The 19,912-nt window shown below is 33.9% G+C and overlaps 2 protein-coding genes across 2 annotated transcripts; both read left to right on the top strand.

Annotated features, from left to right (window-relative positions):
• Positions 1–222: 222 nt before the first annotated feature.
• LOC139858791 (uncharacterized) lies at positions 223–3,333 on the top strand. The gene is made up of 2 exons (XM_071847630.1): positions 223–532; positions 2,868–3,333. The coding sequence occupies exons 1-2, from the start codon at positions 384–386 to the stop codon at positions 3,073–3,075; spliced, it is 357 nt and encodes a 118-aa protein (XP_071703731.1). The 5' UTR covers positions 223–383; the 3' UTR covers positions 3,076–3,333.
• Positions 3,334–4,512: 1,179 nt separating this feature from the next.
• On the top strand, positions 4,513–7,791 carry LOC139858424 (transmembrane 9 superfamily member 11-like). The gene is made up of 2 exons (XM_071847274.1): positions 4,513–5,680; positions 6,998–7,791. The coding sequence occupies exons 1-2, from the start codon at positions 4,513–4,515 to the stop codon at positions 7,789–7,791; spliced, it is 1,962 nt and encodes a 653-aa protein (XP_071703375.1).
• The last annotated feature ends 12,121 nt before the right edge of the window (positions 7,792–19,912 follow it).

Here is a 19,912-nt window from a genome sequence, read left to right as displayed (position 1 = left end):
AATGGATCAAGTCCTTGTTATGCGGTTCAATTTTTTGCCCTAAAATACGTGTGTGCGTGAAAAATGATATGGTGAGTGACCATTGTGATTCCAAGACCATTTTTCTTTAAAAAAAAATATGCTCACAAAGAAATTGACTTTTTAGTATTTAACAAAATACAAGGACCGGATATATAATTATTAATATTCTTCGCCGTACGGATTAAAAAAATAGAAGAATCACGTTGACTATTTTCCGTATCGCCGATTACATCTGCCGGATTCTCTCCGGCGTCTAGTATATACATACTGCTTCAACTCTAATTCTTCGTTGTGCTTCATTTATATTTATTTATAATTGAAAAATAAAAATAAAAATAATAGGATTAGTAATTAATTTTAGGATGTTATCGCGCTCGAATTCTATACATCCAGATAAAAAAATTACTCGATCGAATCTGGTGGAACAGCTCAGAGAGTATCAAGTTCAAAACAAGCATGATTGGGCCTCCGTTTCATTATTTTCTCCAACTCCTAATTTATACAATTCCAGGTATGTGTTTATTTAGGGTTTCTTAATTTATACTCTTAGTAGTGAAATTAAATATCTAGTTTGTTCCTGAGTTAATTAATAAATTTGAAATTAGTCGTACTGTTACTAGCTGATCGACATTCATTTGATAATTACAGTTAATGAAATGAGTTGTAGGTTTTGGATACTTTGGTGATATTTTTGAGTTATTATTTAGAGGAAATTAGGTTACAGACTATAGAATTGGTGAATGTTCGGAGGAGGACTATGAAACGTATCGTTTTATGTAATCGATCGGACATATTAACTAGTCAGCCTCACTTGCTATTTATTTCTTGACCCATTGATACATAAGTGTTTGTGTATGTTCAAAGTATAGTTAGGATGTGCCGTGTGCACTTTTTATTATTATGAACAATAATAATGAGAAGACGTTAGGCTGTACGTGTCATTGAATTAGATTTTTGTTCGAATCGAGAATCATGTTGCTGGGAATAATATTTCTAGCAATTATAGATTATGAACAATAATGAGAAGACGTTTTAGGCTGTGTGTGTCATTGAATTAGTTATTTGGATTGAATCATTGTGATTAATCCATTGGCCACGAGTTGTACAATACGATATATGGATTCAATACATATTATTGTGATACATTCAGATTCTGTTTTTATTGTATTCATCACCTTCAAACTAAGTAACTAACTAACCTAACTGTACATTTGGATCAAACAACCTAATCACGAATTGAAGCTGGAAACAAGACTTATCAAGTGTTATCAGAGCTAAAGAGCTTCATCTCACCGATCTACAGCTTCAGTTCGCATTTAAATCCAGTTTTCAATCGTTACAGTACCTGTTTTTGATTGGTCAAACTAGGTCAAACGAATTTGGTTGTTGGAACGATCTAGAGCTTTAGGACTGAAATTGATAGCATATTTGTGTTCACAATTACTCGTTTAAGCTACGCCAATTATCAGATTTCATTAACATTCATCGAATTCGTTGGTCAAAGTTTTTGCTCAAAGTCATAATTTTCGTTTCAGTTGTTGTTTGATCCTCAAAATAACTCACAAAGTTTAGGTTTTCATCACTGAACATTTCTGTATCATCAGATTGATCTTATGCAACATAAATCTCGATTTCAAGTTTTAAGGTAAAAAATGACGGTTTATTTGTTCTTCAAATTTCGTGAAATATGTTATGTTTTGTTAGCAGAAATCGATTGCAAAAGAGTATAAAAAGTAGCAGGAACCTATTAGAATCAACATTTCGGAGATCAAATTGTTACCTGTTCTTACGATTTGAAGATCAATTTTCATGTTTTGTTCAAGAGTGAAATAGTGGGTTGTTTAAATTGTAATAGTTGAATAGCGGATTATTTTATGTTTATTGGAAATTGGGAGCTTGATGTTGATAGTGAAATCTTCTGAAAAGACATAATGTTAGACGTAGTTGGAGAATGATTAGAAGATGTAGAGGAATCCTTTATAGACATAGAGAATAAGGTGGATGATTATGTGAATGGACAATTAAGAAAAATCGTGTATCATCATTATTATCTTAAGTTTGTGAGTTCTTTTTGTGTATCTTAATGGAAGATATATATATGGAGCTAAACATGACTAGTAGGGAAGATTAGTTTGTGTGAATATTGTATAGTAGGCTGGCACACAGGAATAAATGATCAGACGAGAATAGTAGTAAGTTGTATAGAAAATTACGCTAAAAGTATCAATGTCACATGGCACACCTAACCCTTCGTGTTGTGCTTACGTATAAGAATTTAATGTCAGATATGGCTGTACCAGTCAATTTGTTGGATGGTTTATCAATTGAAAAAGAGGCTCCCATTTTGGACATAAGAAATGAAAATGTAGGAGCGAAATATGATTACAGAAGTTTTATTATTTCAATTATAGAATAGTTTTTTTTTTTTTAGATAAATAGAACGATTAAGGAGGTATATCATTTCCCTTTTAGCTATACTTTCTTCACTCATTAGACCTATTAAAATTAAGCAAGAACCAAATCAAGTCATATATAGTTAAATGGGTAAAAATTACTACCTTCTATTATCAGCTACCAGCCTAATGTGAACTTATTGGGTTATGCTCTTTAAATCCAATTAGTATTGTAACAGATGTGATTTATCATCTTTAAAAACCTTATAACCCCTTCGTCATCTTAAAAACCTTATAACCCCTTCATCATCTTTAAAAACGTTATAACTTCTTCATCATTGTAAAGGTGTGTGACAATTATTTTTATTGATAATTTTATCTTTATATTTGTTGTAACAATCCGTGGCTTCTAATGTTTTTTTTTTTTCTTTTTCTTTTTTCTTTTTGATGCAGGGTAGATGTGGTGCTTTTTGTAATTTGGGAACTAGTCATTCTAGCATTTGTAATATTCTTAGCCATTTCGTTATATTACAGACAGTTGAAGCTTGCTTTAGTATTAGCAACAATCACATTGTTGCTACTATTATGTATGAAGGTAACCAAACATGTAAAAATGGCCCACAAAAAGAAGCGAAGGATGCTTCTTCCTTTATCAATGTAGAAGAAAGTCGAAATGTCTTGTACTCATATAATCATAGCCATATAATTGCAACAAATTTTGACCATTTCTGTAACCTATCATCTATTCCCCTCTCCTTATTTATTTCGTTGTGTAGTCAGTTGTAGCTGATACAAAGATGATCTAGAAATCAGATTGTGCTGCTGAATTTGGTGAGTAATGGTTCTGAATGCAAGCTTGTGTTGGTTTCCAGGCACGTGTAGTTATATGAATTTATATATTTTATAAATAGAAGTGAAAAGTTTGGTCAATTTACTTATCAATGAGTTAAATTCGGATTATATCTTTTTGCTGAACACGCCGAATAGTACTGGAAGAAGTTACATTCAAGTTAAATGGGTCAAACCAGCTTAATCTTATCCTTGCTGTAAGTAACATACCTAATCTCTCAACTTAAAATACTAATGTATTCATTGCACCTGTCTAGAATTAAAATTAGAATATGATTTATTTATTTTGCTAAAATTTTAGTAATTCTATTCTATGCCAAAGTTGGAAATAAATGAAAAGTGAAAACATAATATGGGGTATATACTCTGGATTAGGGCTGTTAAAAGGTCGGGTCAATTTGACCTAATCCGAAACCGAGATGTCCTATTAGGGTGCGGTTGATTAGGATCGCATGAGGTTTTGAGTTGGAGTGTTTGATATTGTTGAATGCTTTACAAATGCCCGGTGCATCTGATTATATCGTCATACAGTTTATTTGGTGTTGTGGAAACATGATCAATAATTTAGTACCAAGATGCTTGGTCAGACTATGTTTAAAGTACTGTTGGGTGCTTACTACATTACATTATATGTTTAATCCCTTGAAAACTAATGCATTATGGTGCTAAAAACTTGTAATTCATTATAGTGTGTAAGTACATAATTCTGATGGATTGGACCCAAATCCGGAAAGGCGGAATCCTGGCTTATAAGGTCGGGTTATGGTTTACAATTTAAGCCTTCAATCCGATTCAACCCGGCCCAAATGAACCTGATAACCCGACCCTAATCTACAGACAAATCTATAGAGAATTAATTATAACAAATAAATCTACAGATAATTGTAAGTTTTCTTTTGTTAAGTGTTGCTTAGTAAATTGTCTAATAGATCCCATGCTGTATTGTGAATCTTAATTTTTGGTGGCAAAAAAAGAAATTAGTTATAACTTACATTATAATTATAAATGCAAACAAATAATTAAATAAAAAATAAAATACATCTGTTCCCATACATCCCTTTTTACATCACCTTTCATTTGCATTTTCTTCCATATTTACAGGCTTCAAAGATCTCACTTTCTTCCTCCAAACTCCATTCTTTCACCTTAATCTACAGTATCTTTCCATTGATCTCTAACTGTCATCTAAATCCTACTTCGATCAACGATCGCAATCGTAAGGTATATTGATTATCAACATTGATCTTTCATGGCTTCTTTCAAAAAAATTCTTCTAATTTATTGTGTGATTCTGGAAATTGTTCATGGGTATTATCTTCCTGGTAGTTTCCCACATAAATACGATGTAGGTGATCGATTATCCGTAAAAGTAAACTCGTTAACCTCCATCGAAACCGAAATTCCATATGGATATTATACTTTACCATTTTGTAAGCCTCCTGAAGGCATCAAAGATAGTACTGAAAATCTTGGTGAGCTTTTAATGGGAGATCGAATCGAAAACTCTCCATATCGATTCAAAATGTACAAGAATCAAACCGAGATCTTTTTATGTAAATCCAATCCTTTATCTCATGACGAATACAATACTTTAACAAAAAGAATCGATGAAATGTACCAGGTTAATCTGAATCTTGATAATCTACCTGCAATTAGGTATATGCAAAAAGGTGGATATTATGTTAGATGGACTGGTTACCCTCTTGGTATAAAAGTTCAAGATGTTTATTATCTCTTTAATCATTTAAAGTTTACAGTTTTGGTTCACAAGTATGAACACAATAATGTAGTTGGTGTGGTGGGGACGGTTGATGGGGCCGAGCTAATCACACCTAGTAACGAAACCGTTAATAGTAATGGTTACATGGTGGTTGGATTTGAGGTTGTTCCTTGTAGCGTTAATATTGATAATGGTTTACTTAAGAACATTACGTCGTACGATAAGTATCCAAAAACCATCAAATGTGATCCGCTTTCGGTTGGAATGGCATTGAAAGAGGGACAACCTGTGAGTTTTACGTACGAGGTTTCATTTGTTACGAGTGATATAAAGTGGCCGTCAAGATGGGACGCGTATTTGAAAATGGAAGGTGCAAAAGTTCATTGGTTTTCGATCTTGAATTCATTAATGGTTGTAACATTTCTTGCTGGAATTGTTCTTGTGATATTCTTGAGAACGATTAGGCGAGATTTAGCTCGTTATGAGGAGTTGGACAAAGAAGCTCAAGCTCAAATGAATGAAGAGTTATCAGGGTGGAAGCTTGTGGTGGCTGACGTTTTTCGGCCACCTGAAAATAGTGAGTTGTTGTGTGTTATGGTGGCCGATGGTTGCCGGATTCTTGCAATGGCGGTTTCAACTATCTTTTTTGCTGCTCTTGGTTTCATGTCTCCGGCTGCTCGTGGCACCCTCCTTACAGGTTTAATTTTAATTTAGACAAGATTACGCGGTTGGTCCCTGAACTTTGTTCAAATTGCACGTTAGGGACTAAAGTTTATTTTTTGATTTAGATGACCCTGAAGTTTACATATGTTACCCGGCTGGTCTCTGAATCTGACGGACGTTAGTATATGTTCATTAAATAAGTTGAATCACGTGAGTTGCAGATACTAATGTGATTCAAGTTAACGGGAAAGTGACAAAAAAAACCCTTACCTGCAACTCACGTGATACAACTTAACAGGAGATACTAACATCTGTTAGAGTCGAGGACCAACCAGGTAACATATGCAGACTTCGGCGTCATTCAAGTCAATTATAAACTAGAGTCCCTACTGTGCAATTTTAAACAAAGTTCGCGAAATTTTTTCTTTCTTTTATCATCTTATATATATATATATATATATATATATATATATATATATATATATATATATATATATATATATATATATATATATATATATATATATATATATATAGGGGCAGGATCAATGGGTAAGTAACCAATCGGGGGGAAGCAAATTTTTTTGTTTTCGTTTTTTTTGAAATTTTTTTTTTTCCGACATCAATATCACACGAAAATATGAACATTTAGAAGAGTCACTTCGTGATGAATGTTATTATTTAGGCGGGAAAACGATCGACAAAAATAACATTCAAGATAATATTGTTCGTGAAGAATATGAAGGTTTTTTTTCTTCATGTTTTGTGAAGTAAAATTTAGCCCGATTTAGAGTTTAGGGTTTAGGGTTTAGGGTTTTGGGTTTATTCCATAAACCCAAAACACCAAACCCTAAACCCTAAACTCTAAACCGTTCGTGTTAAAAACTCAATCTAAATCCTAAATCTAAACCCTAAATCTAAACCTTAAACCCTAAATTTCTAAACCCTAATATCTAAACCCTAATATCTAAACCCCAATAGCTAAAACCTCAAAATACGCCCGAAAAACACGATAATTGTTATATATTACTTCTTCGAGCGTTTTCCCGCCAAAATAAAAACATTTATCACAAAGTGTCTCTACTAAATGTTCATATTTTCATCTCATCTATAATGTTCGTGAACAAAGTTTTTTCAAAAAACGAAAAAAAAAAAGTTTTTGCTTCCCCCCGCTTCCCCCCGAATGGTTACTTCCCTCTTGATCCTACCACTATATATATATATATATATATATATATATATATATATATATATATATATATATATATATATATATATATATATATATATATATATATATATATATATATGTTCATATAAAAACTAATGGTGGTTGCTTTTAAATGTGTAGGAATGCTTATGTTCTATGTATTTCTTGGAGTCATTGCTGGTTACGTTGCGGTATGGCTATGGAGAACACTAGGCGCGGGTGATACTCGAGGATGGTTTTCAGTTTCATGGCGTGTCGCTTGTTTTTTCCCCGGTATATCGTTTTTAATCTTAACAATACTAAACTCACTCTTGTGGGGAAGTGGTAGCACCGGCGCTATTCCATTCACGACGTTTTTAGTTCTCATCTTAATGTGGTTTTGCATATCGGTCCCATTAACATTAATCGGTGGATTCGTAGCAACAAAAGCTCGTTTTCTCGAGTACCCCGTTCGTACCAACCAAATCCCTAGAGAGGTCCCACCTCAAAAGTTCCCTTCTTGGATTTTAGTACTTGGAGCAGGAACTCTTCCTTTTGGGACACTTTTTATTGAACTTTTTTTCATTATGTCGAGTATTTGGCTCGGGCGAGTTTACTATGTTTTCGGGTTTTTGTTTATTGTATTGATCTTGTTGGTGACTGTTTGTGCTGAGGTGTCGTTGGTATTGACGTATATGCATTTATGCGTTGAGGATTGGAGATGGTGGTGGAAAGCGTTCTTTGCATCTGGTTCGGTTTCTGTTTATGTGTTTTTGTATTCGATTAATTATATGGTTTTCGATCTCAAGACTTTGAGTGGGCCCGTGTCTGCGATGCTTTACTTGGGTTATTCGTTGTTCATGGTTACGGCTATGTTGCTTGCTACCGGTGCAGTTGGGTTCTTGACGTCTCTTTTGTTTGTTATTCGCCTTTTTTCGTCCGTTAAGATTGATTAAATAAGGGATTTTTTGTATGTTTTAGCAAGATGATCATTATTCGTTGCAATTTAATAATGACTTCGATGTTCTTTTCAACGAATGATTATCTTTGTGATTTAAAGTTGCATTTTTTGGATAACAAATCTGATTAAAATATGAATTTCTATTTTTTCCCCTTCGTTGTGTTATTAATACTTGTATTAACTACGAATTTAAGTACATCGTGTGTTTTGAGGCATAACATAAACTTATACTGATCACGTTAAGATGATAAGTAGTAGAATTGGAAGTTAAGATGATAATGAACAAACTAATCAAAGGGACACGAATGAACATAACTATGGAATAACATGTTTAAAATGGAGATGGACCTATAAGAAATGAAGTAATGAATTAATCATCTAGTTATCTACCGTTAATATGAGAGGGGTATGACTGTATGAGTCGACTAATTATTGTACTAAATCTTCCATTAAGAGCACTAGGAGTCGTGACACTGGACTCAGTGTTAAATTTAACACTGAGGTTTTAAATTTCAGTGTTAAATCTAATTTTTTTTATTAATTATTTAGTTTAATTATATATTAAAAATATAAAAACAAATGCAATACTAAATTTCATTAATAAAAAATATATTAATTAGATAGAAAAAATACATTACTTGATAAAAAAACACAATACTTAATCCGTCCCCGACGTCTCACGATTAGCCCATACATGTTCAACCAAATCCGATCGTAGGCCCTCATGCACTTCCCTATCTCTTCATTAGACGATGATGTTGAAAACATTTTATGAAAGAGATGAGTTAATTTGGAGAAGGGAAGTATTTGTTTGAAGAAATATTGTTGTGTTTATGTATAAAATGTAGATGTATATAAAGAAGAAGAAAATATTAAAAATAATAATAATAATAATATTTAATGAATATATCCGTTGAATAACGGATATATTTTTAAACACCACACTGTTACAAGCCTAACATTGATCCCCAACGCCGGCCTTTAACGACGATTTAACGTTGACGCGGTGTCGGGGATCCCACCGTCCCCACCGTTAAAATTGCCTAACACCGAAAAAAGACACGACTCCTGGTGCTCTAAGGCAGTTAACACTTAATGGTGAGGGAAATAGTGAGGAAAGTCTCGGGTGATATAGAATGATAAATCCCTTTTTGATTTATATTTTCTTTTTTGTTAACATAATTAATTTTTATTTTATTATATTTATTGAAATAAAAAAGTGTTAAATAATTAAACTACATACAAATATACCAAACAACATTCGATCATACTCGAGTTGACACAAATCCTAACAACATTGAAAGATACCCCAAACAAATATCCAAACATATCCTGTTGAACCATTTAGATACCCGCGAATATACCTACGTCGAGCTTAAAAATTCACCAAAAATTTAATTTCCTAAGGACAGTTGACGGTGAAACCTTTGTTACAATTCGGTAAACTAAATGCCAACTCCATAACATTGAGTATGAAATATAGCATCACCCGTCTCTCCGAATGCATACACTCAAAAATAAGGCAAACACCTGACACCAAAAACAAATAACCAGCCAACCCCCAACATTCGAAACAACCCTCCAATTAGAGCCTGCCCTAAAAGAAAACCAACTGCACCTGAGACCTCACAAAGAAGACCTCTTCGTGGACAAAACATATAAGAGAATGAATGGATCCATGATAAGGCTAAGAACTCACCAAGAAGGCGAGTCTTGTAGGCAAAGGCAACGTGTTGAAGAAACACTGCATGTGACGTCGACGCATGTTGTCCTTTAACGAGATACATGAAGGTAACGACATAGAAGAAAACACCGAGTAACGAGACAAGCATTGTTGGGAAGAGAGGATCACCTGGACGTTGGGAGATATAAATTTGAGAGAAAATAACTCTATTACTCACAATAATAGATTACATGAAATGTCTTGTTCATATCGATTATAAACGTTTCATATTAATTGTTTTCGTTGCGAGGTTTGACCTCTATATGAGACATTTTTTAAAGACTGCATTCGTTTTATTTAAAACAAACCATAACCTTTATTTTATCAATAAAGGTTCAAAAACCATAACGTAGATTATCAAGTAATGATAATCTAAAAGATAACGTTTTACACACGAATATTACATATTGGTTTACAACAATATTACACATCAATTTAAATCTCCGAATGCAGTTTTTAAACAATATATTACAAGCATGCTGACTCCAATTCTTGTCCTTAATTTAGCATGCAACAGCGGAAGCTCTTAATAATCACCTGAGAATAAACATGCTTAAAAGTCAACAAAAATGTTGGTGAGTTATAGGTTTAACCTATATATTTATCAAATCGTAATAATAGACCACAAGATTTCCATTTTCATTTTTCAATAACATGCGAACTGCATAAAAACCATTTATATGTTGAACACCTGGTAACCGACATTAACAAAATGCATATAGAATATCCCCAAAACAGAAATCCATCTGTATTAACTCGAAGTACTAAAACATACCATTTTCCAGTATGGGGGGAGTTAGTGCCCGTAAATCTACCTTTAGGATTCGCGTCAATTAGGGTGTCTGTTCCCTAATTCTTAGGTTACCAAGCTAAAAGGGTGATATTCGGTATTCATAATTCAACATAGAATGTAATTTCAAGTACTTGTGTCTATTTTGTAAAACATTTACAAAACTGCATGTATTCTCATCCCAAAATATTAGATAGTAAAAATGGGATTATAACTCACTTTCACAGATTATCACTTCGTCGGAAAAATAACACTTGGCCACTGGTCGATTCACGAACCTATAAAAAATATATATATATATATATATCAAAGTATGATCGAAATATAGTTATACCATATTTTATTATGTTTTAACGATTTAAGTTTGTTAAGTTGATAGTCCAACGTTTGTAGTCCACAATAATTGTCCACAATTAGTAGTACGGAAATAAATCAATATATATTATCTCGAATCAATCCACGACCCAGTGCATACAAGTCTCAGACTCGATCACAACTCAAAGTATATATATTATTTTGGAATCAACGTCAACCCTGTATAGCTAACTCTATCATTACTGCATATAGAGTGTCTATGGTTGTTCCCAAATAATATATATAGATGGGTCGATATGATATGTCAAAACATTGTATACGTGTCTATGGTATCCCAAGATTGTATAATATATGTTAGAATACATGTATAATACAATATAAGTTAGTTAAGTTATGATTTGTATAGATTTGTTACAAATTTCACGTAGCTATAACAAGCAAAATTATCCAATCTTGTTTTACCCATAACTTCTTCGTTTTAAATCCGTTTTGAGTGATTCAAGTTGCTATGGTTTCATAATGAACTGAAATTTATGAAACTAAACATAAAAAGTATAAGTTTATAGTCGAAAATACAGGTTACAAGTCAATTTTGTAAGAGGTAGTCATTTCAGTCGAAAAACGACGTCTTGATAAACATACTTCCACTTTGAGTTTAACCATGATTTTTGGATATAGTTTCATGTTCATAAGAAAAATCATTTTCCCAGAAGAACAACTTTTAATTCAATGTTTATCATAGTTTTTAATTATCTAACCCAAAACAGCCCCCGGTTTCACTACAACGGCGTATGTCCGGTTTTATGGTGTTCTTCGTGTTTCCAGGTTTTAAATCATTAAGTTAGCATATCATATAGATATAGAACATGTGTTTAGTTGATTTTAAAAGTCAAGTTAGAAGGATTAACTTTGTTTGCGAACAAGTTTAGAATTAACTAAACTATGTTCTAGTGATTACAAGTTTAAATCTTCGAATAAGATAGTTATATATATATATATATATATATATATATATATATATATATATATATATATATATATATATATATATATATATATATATATATATATATATATATATATATATGAATCGAATGATGTTATGAACATCATTACTACCTCAAGTTTAGTAGGTAAACCTACTGGAAGTGATAAGAAATGATCTAGCTTCAAAGTATCTTGGATGGCTTGAAAGTTCTTGAAGTAGAATCATGACACGAAAACAAGTTCAAGTAAGATTTTTACTCGAATTAAGATAGTTTATATTTATAGAAATCGAATCAAAGTTTGAATATGAATATTACCTTGAATAAGAAAGATAACCTACTATAAATAACAAAGGTTTCTTGATATTGGATGATTACTTGGATTGGATTAGAAAGCTTGGAAGTAATCTTGTAAACTTGGAAGTATTCTTGATTTTATGAAACTAGAACTTATAGAATTTATGAAGAACACTTAGAACTTGAAGATAGAACTTGAGAGAGATCAATTAGATGAAGAAAATTGAAGAATGAAGGTTTTTGTATGTGTTTTAGGTCGTGATATATGGATTAGATATAAAGGATGTGTAAGTTTGTTTTATTATAAATAAGTCATGAATGATTACTAATATTTTTGTAATTTTGCTAAATAATTCATACTAGATTACAAAGAATGGTTCCCACATATTTTATGACTCATTAAGGGCTGCTAAGAGCTGATCATTGAAGTGTATATACCAATAGTATGTACATCTAGGAGCTTTGTATTGTACGAGTACGAATACGGGTGCATACGAGTAGAATTGTTGATGAAAATGAATGAGAATGTAATTGTAAGCATTTTTGTTAAGTAGAAGTACTTTGATATGTGTCATGAAGTCTTTCAAAAGTGTAACAATACATCTTAATACATTACAAGTATATACATTTTAACTGAGTCGTTAAGTCATCGTTAGTCGTTACATGTAAGTGGTGTTTTGTAACCTATAAGTTAACGATCTTATTAAATGTAATTTATCCATTGTTATTATACTTAAATGAGATGTTAAATTGTTATGTTATCATGATAACATAATGTATGAATATATCTTAATATATATATATATATATATATATATATATATATATACTATTACAACGATAATCGTTACATATATATATTGTTTCGAAATCCTTAAGTCAGTAGTCTCATCTTACTTGTGTAGTTCATTGTTAATACACTTAATGATATAATTAATTATCATTTTATCATGTTAAACATAATGTATTCATATCTTAATACAATTCATATGTATTTATTTTAATTAAAACGTTGTTATAACGATAATCGTAATATATATCGTTTTGAGTTTCTTTAATTCAGTAGTTTCATTTTATGCATATAACACATTGTTAATATACTTTGTAAGATACTTACTTATCATAATATCATGTTATATATATATATATATATATATATATATATATATATATATATATATATATATATATATATATATATTCATATATATATATATTCATATATATATCTTCATGTCGTTTTTACAAGTTTTAACGTTCGTGAATCGTCGGTCAACTTGGGTGGTCAATTGTCTACATGAAACTCATTTCAAATAATCAATTCTTAACAAGTTTGATTGCTTAACATGTTGGAAACATTTATTCATGTAAATATTAATCTCATATAATATATAATCATGGAAAAAATCGGGTCACTACAGCACCTACCCGTTAAATAAATTCCGTCCCGAAATTTTAAGCAGTTAGAGGTGTTGACGCATCTTCTAGAAATAAGTGCGTGTATTTCTTCTTCATCTGATCTTCACGTTCCCAGGTGAACTCGGGTCCTCTACGAGCATTTCATCGAACCTTAACGATTGGTATTTTGTTTTGCTCAAGTCCTTTAACCTCGCGATCCAATATCTCGACAGGTTCTTCAATGAATTGAAATTTTTCATTGATTTGAATTTTGTCTAAAGGAATAGTGAGATCTTCTTTGGCTAAGCATTTCTTCAGATTCGATACGTGAAAAGTATCATGTACGCCGACGAATTGTTGAGGTAATTCAAGTCGGTAAGCTACTGGTCCGACACGATCAATAATCTTGAATGGCCCAATGTACCTTGGATTTAGTTTCCCCCGTTTACCAAATCGAACAACGCCTTTCCAAGGTGAAACCTTAAGCATGACCATCTCTCCAATTTCAAATTCTATATCTTTTCTTTGAAGGTCCGCGTAACTCTTTTGTCGACTTTAGGCGGCTTTCAATCGTTGTTGAATTTGAATGATTTTCTTGGTAGTTTCTTGGATTATCTCTGGACCCGTAATTTGTTTATCCCCAACTTCACTCCAAAAAATTGGAGACCTGCATTTTCTACCATAAAGTGCCTCAAACGGTGCCATCTCAATACTCGAGTGGTAACTGTTGTTGTAGGAAAACTCTGCTAACGGTAGATGTCGCTCCCAACTGTTTCCAAAATCAATAACACATGCTCGTAGCATGTCTTCAAGCGTTTGTATCGTCCTTTTACTCTGCCTATCAGTTTGTGGGTGATAGGCAGTACTCATGTCTATACGAGTTCCCAATGCTTGTTGTAACGTCTGCCAAAATCTTGAAACAAATCTGTCATCCCTATCATAGATAATAGAGACTGGTACTCCATGTCTGGAGACTACTTCTTTCAAGTATAGTCGTGCCAACTTCTTCATTTTATCATCTTCTCTCATTGGCAGAAAGTGAGCTGATTTGGTGAGACGATCGACTATTACCCAAATAGTATTATAACCATTTGCAGTCCTTGGAAATTTAGTAATGAAATCCATGGTAATGTTTTCCCATTTCCATTTCGGGATTTAAGGTTATTGAAGTAGACCTAATGGTTTTAGATGTTCAGCTTTTACCTTAGCACACGTCAAACATTCTCCTACGTACCTAGCAATATCGGCTTTCATACCCGGCCACCAAAAATGCTTCTTGAGATCCTTGTACATCTTTCCCGCTCTGGGATGTATTAAGTATCTGGTTTTATGTGCTTCTCTAAGTACCATTTCTCTCATATCTCTAAACTTTGGTACCCAAATTCTTTCATCTCTATACCGGGTTCCGTCTTCCCGAATATTAAGATGTTTCTCCGATCCTTTGGGTATTTCATTCTTCAAATTTCACTCTTTCAAAACTCCCTGTTGTGCTTCCTTTATTTGAGTAGTAAGGTTAGTATGAATAATTATATTCATAGCTTTTACTTGTATAGGTTCCCTGTCCTTTCTGCTCAAGGCGTCGGCCACCATATTTGCTTTCCCCGGGTGGTAACGAATTTCAAAGTCGTAATCATTCAACAATTCAATCCACCTACGCTGCCTCATGTTCAGTTGTTTCTGATCATATATTTGTTGGAGACTTTTTTGGTCGGTATATATGATACTTTTGAACCCATATAAGTAGTGCCTCCAAGTTTTTAATGCAAAAACAACAGCGCCCAATTCCAAATCGTGAGTCGTATAATTTTGCTCGTGAATCTTCAATTGTCTGGACGTATAGGCAATTACTTTCGTTCATTGCATTAATACACAACCGAGACCTTGCTTTGAAGCGTCACAATAAATCACAAAATCATCATTTCCTTCGGGCAATGACAATATAGGTGCCGTAGTTAACTTTTTCTTCAACAATTGAAACGCTTTCTCCTGATCATCCTTCCATTCAAATTTCTTCCCTTTATGCGTTAATGCAGTCAAGGGTTTTGCTATTTTGAAAAAATCTTGGATGAACCTTCTATAGTAACCAGCCAATCCTAAAAATTGGCGTATCTGCGTCGGAGTTTTCGGGGTTTCCCATTTCTCAATGGTTTGAATCTTTGCCGGATCAACTTGAATACCTTCTTTGCTCATTATTGAACTTCTTTCAACCAAAATGCACACTTTGAAAATTTAGCGTACAGTTTCTCATTCCGCAACAATTCTAGCACTTTTCTTAAATGTTCTTCGTGCTCTTGCTCATTCTTCGAGTAGATAAGGATGTCATCGATGAAAACAATGACAAACTTGTCAAGATATGGCCGACACACTCGGTTCATGAGGTCCATGAACACAGCTGGTGCGTTAGTCAAACTAAACGGCATAACCATAAACTCATAATGACCGTAACGTGTCCTAAAAGCAGTCTTTGGAATATCATCCTCTTCACCCGCATTTGATGATACCCGGAACGTAAATCGATCTTCGAATAAACCGACGAGCCTTGTAGTTGATCAAATAAGTCGTTGATTCTCGGTAGTGGGTAACGGTTCTTGATAGTAAGTTTTTTCAACTCTCGGTAGTCAATACACAACCTGAATGTACCATCCTTCTTTTTGACAAACAAAACAGGAGCTCCCCATGGTGATGTGTTTGGTCGTATGAAACCATGCTCTAAAAGTTCTTGTAATTGACTCTGGAGTTCCTTCATTTCGCTGGGTGTGAGTCTGTAAGGAGCACGAGCTATTGGTGCAGCTCCTGGTACAAGATCTATTTGAAATTCAATGGATTGGTGTGGAGGTAGTCCCGGTAATTCTTTCAGAAATACATTGGGAAATTCTTTTGCGACGGGAACATCACTGATGTTCTTTTCTTCGGGTTTGACTTCCTCGATATGTGCTAGAATGACATAGAAACATTTTCTTATTAGTTTTTGCGCCTTCAAACAACTAACAAGATTTAACTTCGCGTTGCTCTTTTCTCCGTACACCATTAAAGGTTTTCCTTTTTCACGTACAATACGAATCGCATTTTTGTAACAAACGATCTCTGCTTTCACCTCTTTCAAACAGTCCATGCCAATTATCACATCAAAACTCCCTAACTCTACTGGTATCAAATCAATCTTAAACGTTTCGCTAACCAGTTTAATTTCTCGATTCCGACATATATTATCTGCTGTAATTAATTTACCGTTTGCTAATTCGAGTAAAAATTTATTATCCAAAGGCATCAGGGGACAACTTAATTTAGCACAAAAATCTCTACTCATATAGCTTCTATCTGCACCCGAATCAAATAAAACATAAGCAGGTTTTTCATCAATAAGAAACGTACCCGTAACAAGCTCCAGGTCTTCCTGCGCTTCTGCCGCATTAATGTTGAAGACTCTTCCACGACTTTGCCCATTTGGATTCCCTTGGTTTGGGCATTTACTCTTGACGTGGCCCGGTTTCCCACATCCATAACAAATAAAGGCGGCATTATTTGTCCCGACATTATTTGTTGCATTATTTTTGTTAATCACCGGTCCGTAGACTTCACACTTCGTCGCGCCATGACCACTTCTTTTACACTTAGTACACATTGTCTGGCAGAACTCAGTCGGATGGTATCCTTCACACCTCTGGCATGGCTTCTGCCTTTTGTTATTATTGTTGGGATGTTTGTTGTTGTGGTTGTTGTTGTTGTTGAATCGGTTGTTATAGTTGTTGTTGGGGTTGCAATTTTTGTTGTTGTGGTTGATGTTACGGTTGTTGGGATAGTTGTTGCGATTGTGATTGTGATTGTTGTCGTTGTTGTATTGGTGACCCTTGTCACTGGTTTCTTCCCACTTTCTCTTGACTTGTTTCGTGTTGGTATCTTCGGCCGCATGTTCTTTAATCCTTCCTTCAATCTGATTTATGAGTTTGTGAGCCATTCGACTTGCCTTTTGTATGGAGACGGGTTCGTGCGAACTCACATCTTCTTGAATTCTTTCTGGTAACCCTTTTACAAATGCGTCGATCTTCTCTTCTTCATCTTCGAACGCTCTAGGACACAATAGGCACAATTCTGTGATTCGTCGTTCGTACGTGGTGATGTCGAAACCTTGCGTTCGTAATCCTCTATGCTCTACTTTGAGCTTATTGACCTCATTTCTGGGACAATACTGCTCGTTCATCAAGTGCTTGAACGCTGACCACGGTAGTGCATAAGCAGCATCTTGTCCCACCTGCTCGAGATAAGTGTTCCACCATGTTAACGCAGTACCTGTGAAGGTATGCGTAGCGTACTTTACTTTGTCTTCTTCAGTGCACTTACTTATGGAAAACACCGATTCGACCTTCTCGGTCCACCGCTTCAATCCGATTGGTCCTTCGGTTCCATCGAATTCTAGAGGTTTATAGGCAGTGAATTCTTTGTAGGAGCATCCTACACGATTCCTTGTGGAATTAATTCCACTGCTAGATCCGGAGTTATTGTTGTTATTTTGCATTGCGGCCTGCACTGCGGCTATGTTAGCAGCAAGAAAAGCACGGAAGTCTTCCTCGCTCATGTTTAAGTTCTGACGAGTCGCCGGTGCCATTTCCTTCAAAAATAGATAAAAGAATTGAGTTAATCATATAGAATATTAAGAGTAGTCAATAGTATTTCGTAGCATAATATGAACTTATTTATAAAAGCTTTTTCTTCATATTAGAGTTTTATACGTTTTAATTCGGGTAGTACCTACCCGTTAAGTTCATACTTAGTAGCTAATATATAATTCAACTACTACAATTCTATATGAAAAACTGATTACAATAAATTTCACGTTCAAACTTTTATACAATAATTTACAAACGTACAATACCGCTATTTTACATATAGCATGAAATATAGCACACAATAACTTTGATACAAGGCAATTGCGAAGACAATTCTAGTTTAACGCAAGTCGTTTCGCGAAGGCAATAAAGATACGTAATTCATAGGTACAGAAGCAAGTCATGCATTCGGGTTTTACTAACACTATTTCCCATCCTTGGTCTTGTGGAAAATAACTGTTATGGCCGTTGGCTAGGTAGCATGTTGTAACGTCATCAAAAGGACGAGGGTTACGTAATGTCCAACAGCCCCGTAACAATCTAAAAACCTTATTTCTCACTTCAACTACTGAATCCGTCACTTGTGGGAATGTTTTATTTAGAAGTTGCAACCCGATGTTCTTTTTCTCAATTTGGTGAGAAGCGAACATCACTAACCCGTAAACATAACATGCTTCTTTATGTTGCATATTTGAAGCTCTTTCTAAAGAATGAAGTCCTATGTTGGGATATGTGGAGTCAAAATAGGCTCTCAACCCATAGCGAAAAGTTGCAGTAGGGTTTCCCGTATTTAATGCCTTAAAGAAAACACGTCGTAACTTAGGTTATCCCCAATGTGATATACACCATTTATTAAAGGAAAGCCTTTTATAAACCAAGGCATACCTGGAACATCTTTCAAATGTCCTACAAACTAATTTCGCCATAAATAATTGTGCCGATGAATTCTGACCGACTTTAGACCAGATTTCATCAATCATATCCCCTGGTAAGTCTTCTAAAATATTTGGTTGTCTATCCTTAACGTCCATTGTGTGTTTTTATACTGTAAAATAGACGGGGATTAGATTCATAAAAGATAATTAACACACAATACAAGCAATTTTTACATATAACATAAAAGTACAAGCACACTTCAATACATATATTACACATCAAGGTTATTACTCTTCATTCCGACTCACTTGTTTCTTCTTCTTCAGACTCATTTCGTTTTGCTAATTTTCTAGGGATAGATGGTGCTCCTCTAATACGAGCCGTCCTTTTCACAAATGGTCTAGAAAAACCTGGTGGCTTAGATGTTCCCGGATTATAGTGAAAGTTTAAAAATACGGGTGTTTACGATATATCCCATCGGGATATTTCATGTTAACATAGAGTTCATCTGTTTTGGACTCGAGTTTTTCTATTTTGATAGATTTTCCTTTATTATTTTCTTTTGCCTTATTAAATTGAGCTGGGGTAATTTCTATAACATCATCGGAATCCTTGTCGGGATCCGATTCATCGAAAAATTGGTAATTTTCCCAATATTTTTCTTCCTCGGTGGAATCACCATTGACCATTTTTAACTTTGGTCCATTAGTTGAGGATTTTCTTTTATTTAACCATTTTTCTGTAGTTATTAATATTTCTTCCTCCGAAACCTCTTCTTCTTCCGGTTCCTCCTCTTCGGGTTCCTCTTCTTCGTTCCTCTTCTTCCGGTTCCTCTTCAGAAATTTGTGAATCTTCCCAAAATACATTCTTCTCTTCATTATTATTAGGTGAGTCGATGGGATTTGTACTAGAGGTAGACATCTATCACACAATATCAAACACGTTAAGAGATTAATATATCACATAATATTTACATGTAAAAATATGTAGTTTCCAACAAAAGTGTTAAGCAATCGTTTTTCAAGTAAACACGGTCGAAGTGCAGACTCACTAATGCATCCTGACAAACTCGGTTAGATACACTAATGCAATTTTCTGGTTCTCTAAGACCAACGCTCGGATACCAA

Source organism: Rutidosis leptorrhynchoides, chromosome 7 (genome assembly GCF_046630445.1).
Source record: "Rutidosis leptorrhynchoides isolate AG116_Rl617_1_P2 chromosome 7, CSIRO_AGI_Rlap_v1, whole genome shotgun sequence".
In the NCBI taxonomy this organism is placed as follows: Eukaryota; Viridiplantae; Streptophyta; class Magnoliopsida; order Asterales; family Asteraceae; genus Rutidosis; species Rutidosis leptorrhynchoides.
This window is presented reverse-complemented; position numbering and strand designations above follow the sequence as displayed.

Excerpts from the sequence above, each read along its gene's own strand:
- LOC139858791 (XM_071847630.1), top strand. The coding sequence starts at position 384 with ATGTTATCGCGCTCGAATTCTATACATCCAGATAAAAAAATTACTCGA. Across the intron at positions 533-2,867 it reads CCTAATTTATACAATTCCAG|GGTAGATGTGGTGCTTTTTG; the intron begins GTATGTGTTTAT and ends TTTTTGATGCAG.
- LOC139858424 (XM_071847274.1), top strand. The coding sequence starts at position 4,513 with ATGGCTTCTTTCAAAAAAATTCTTCTAATTTATTGTGTGATTCTGGAA. Across the intron at positions 5,681-6,997 it reads TCGTGGCACCCTCCTTACAG|GAATGCTTATGTTCTATGTA; the intron begins GTTTAATTTTAA and ends TTAAATGTGTAG.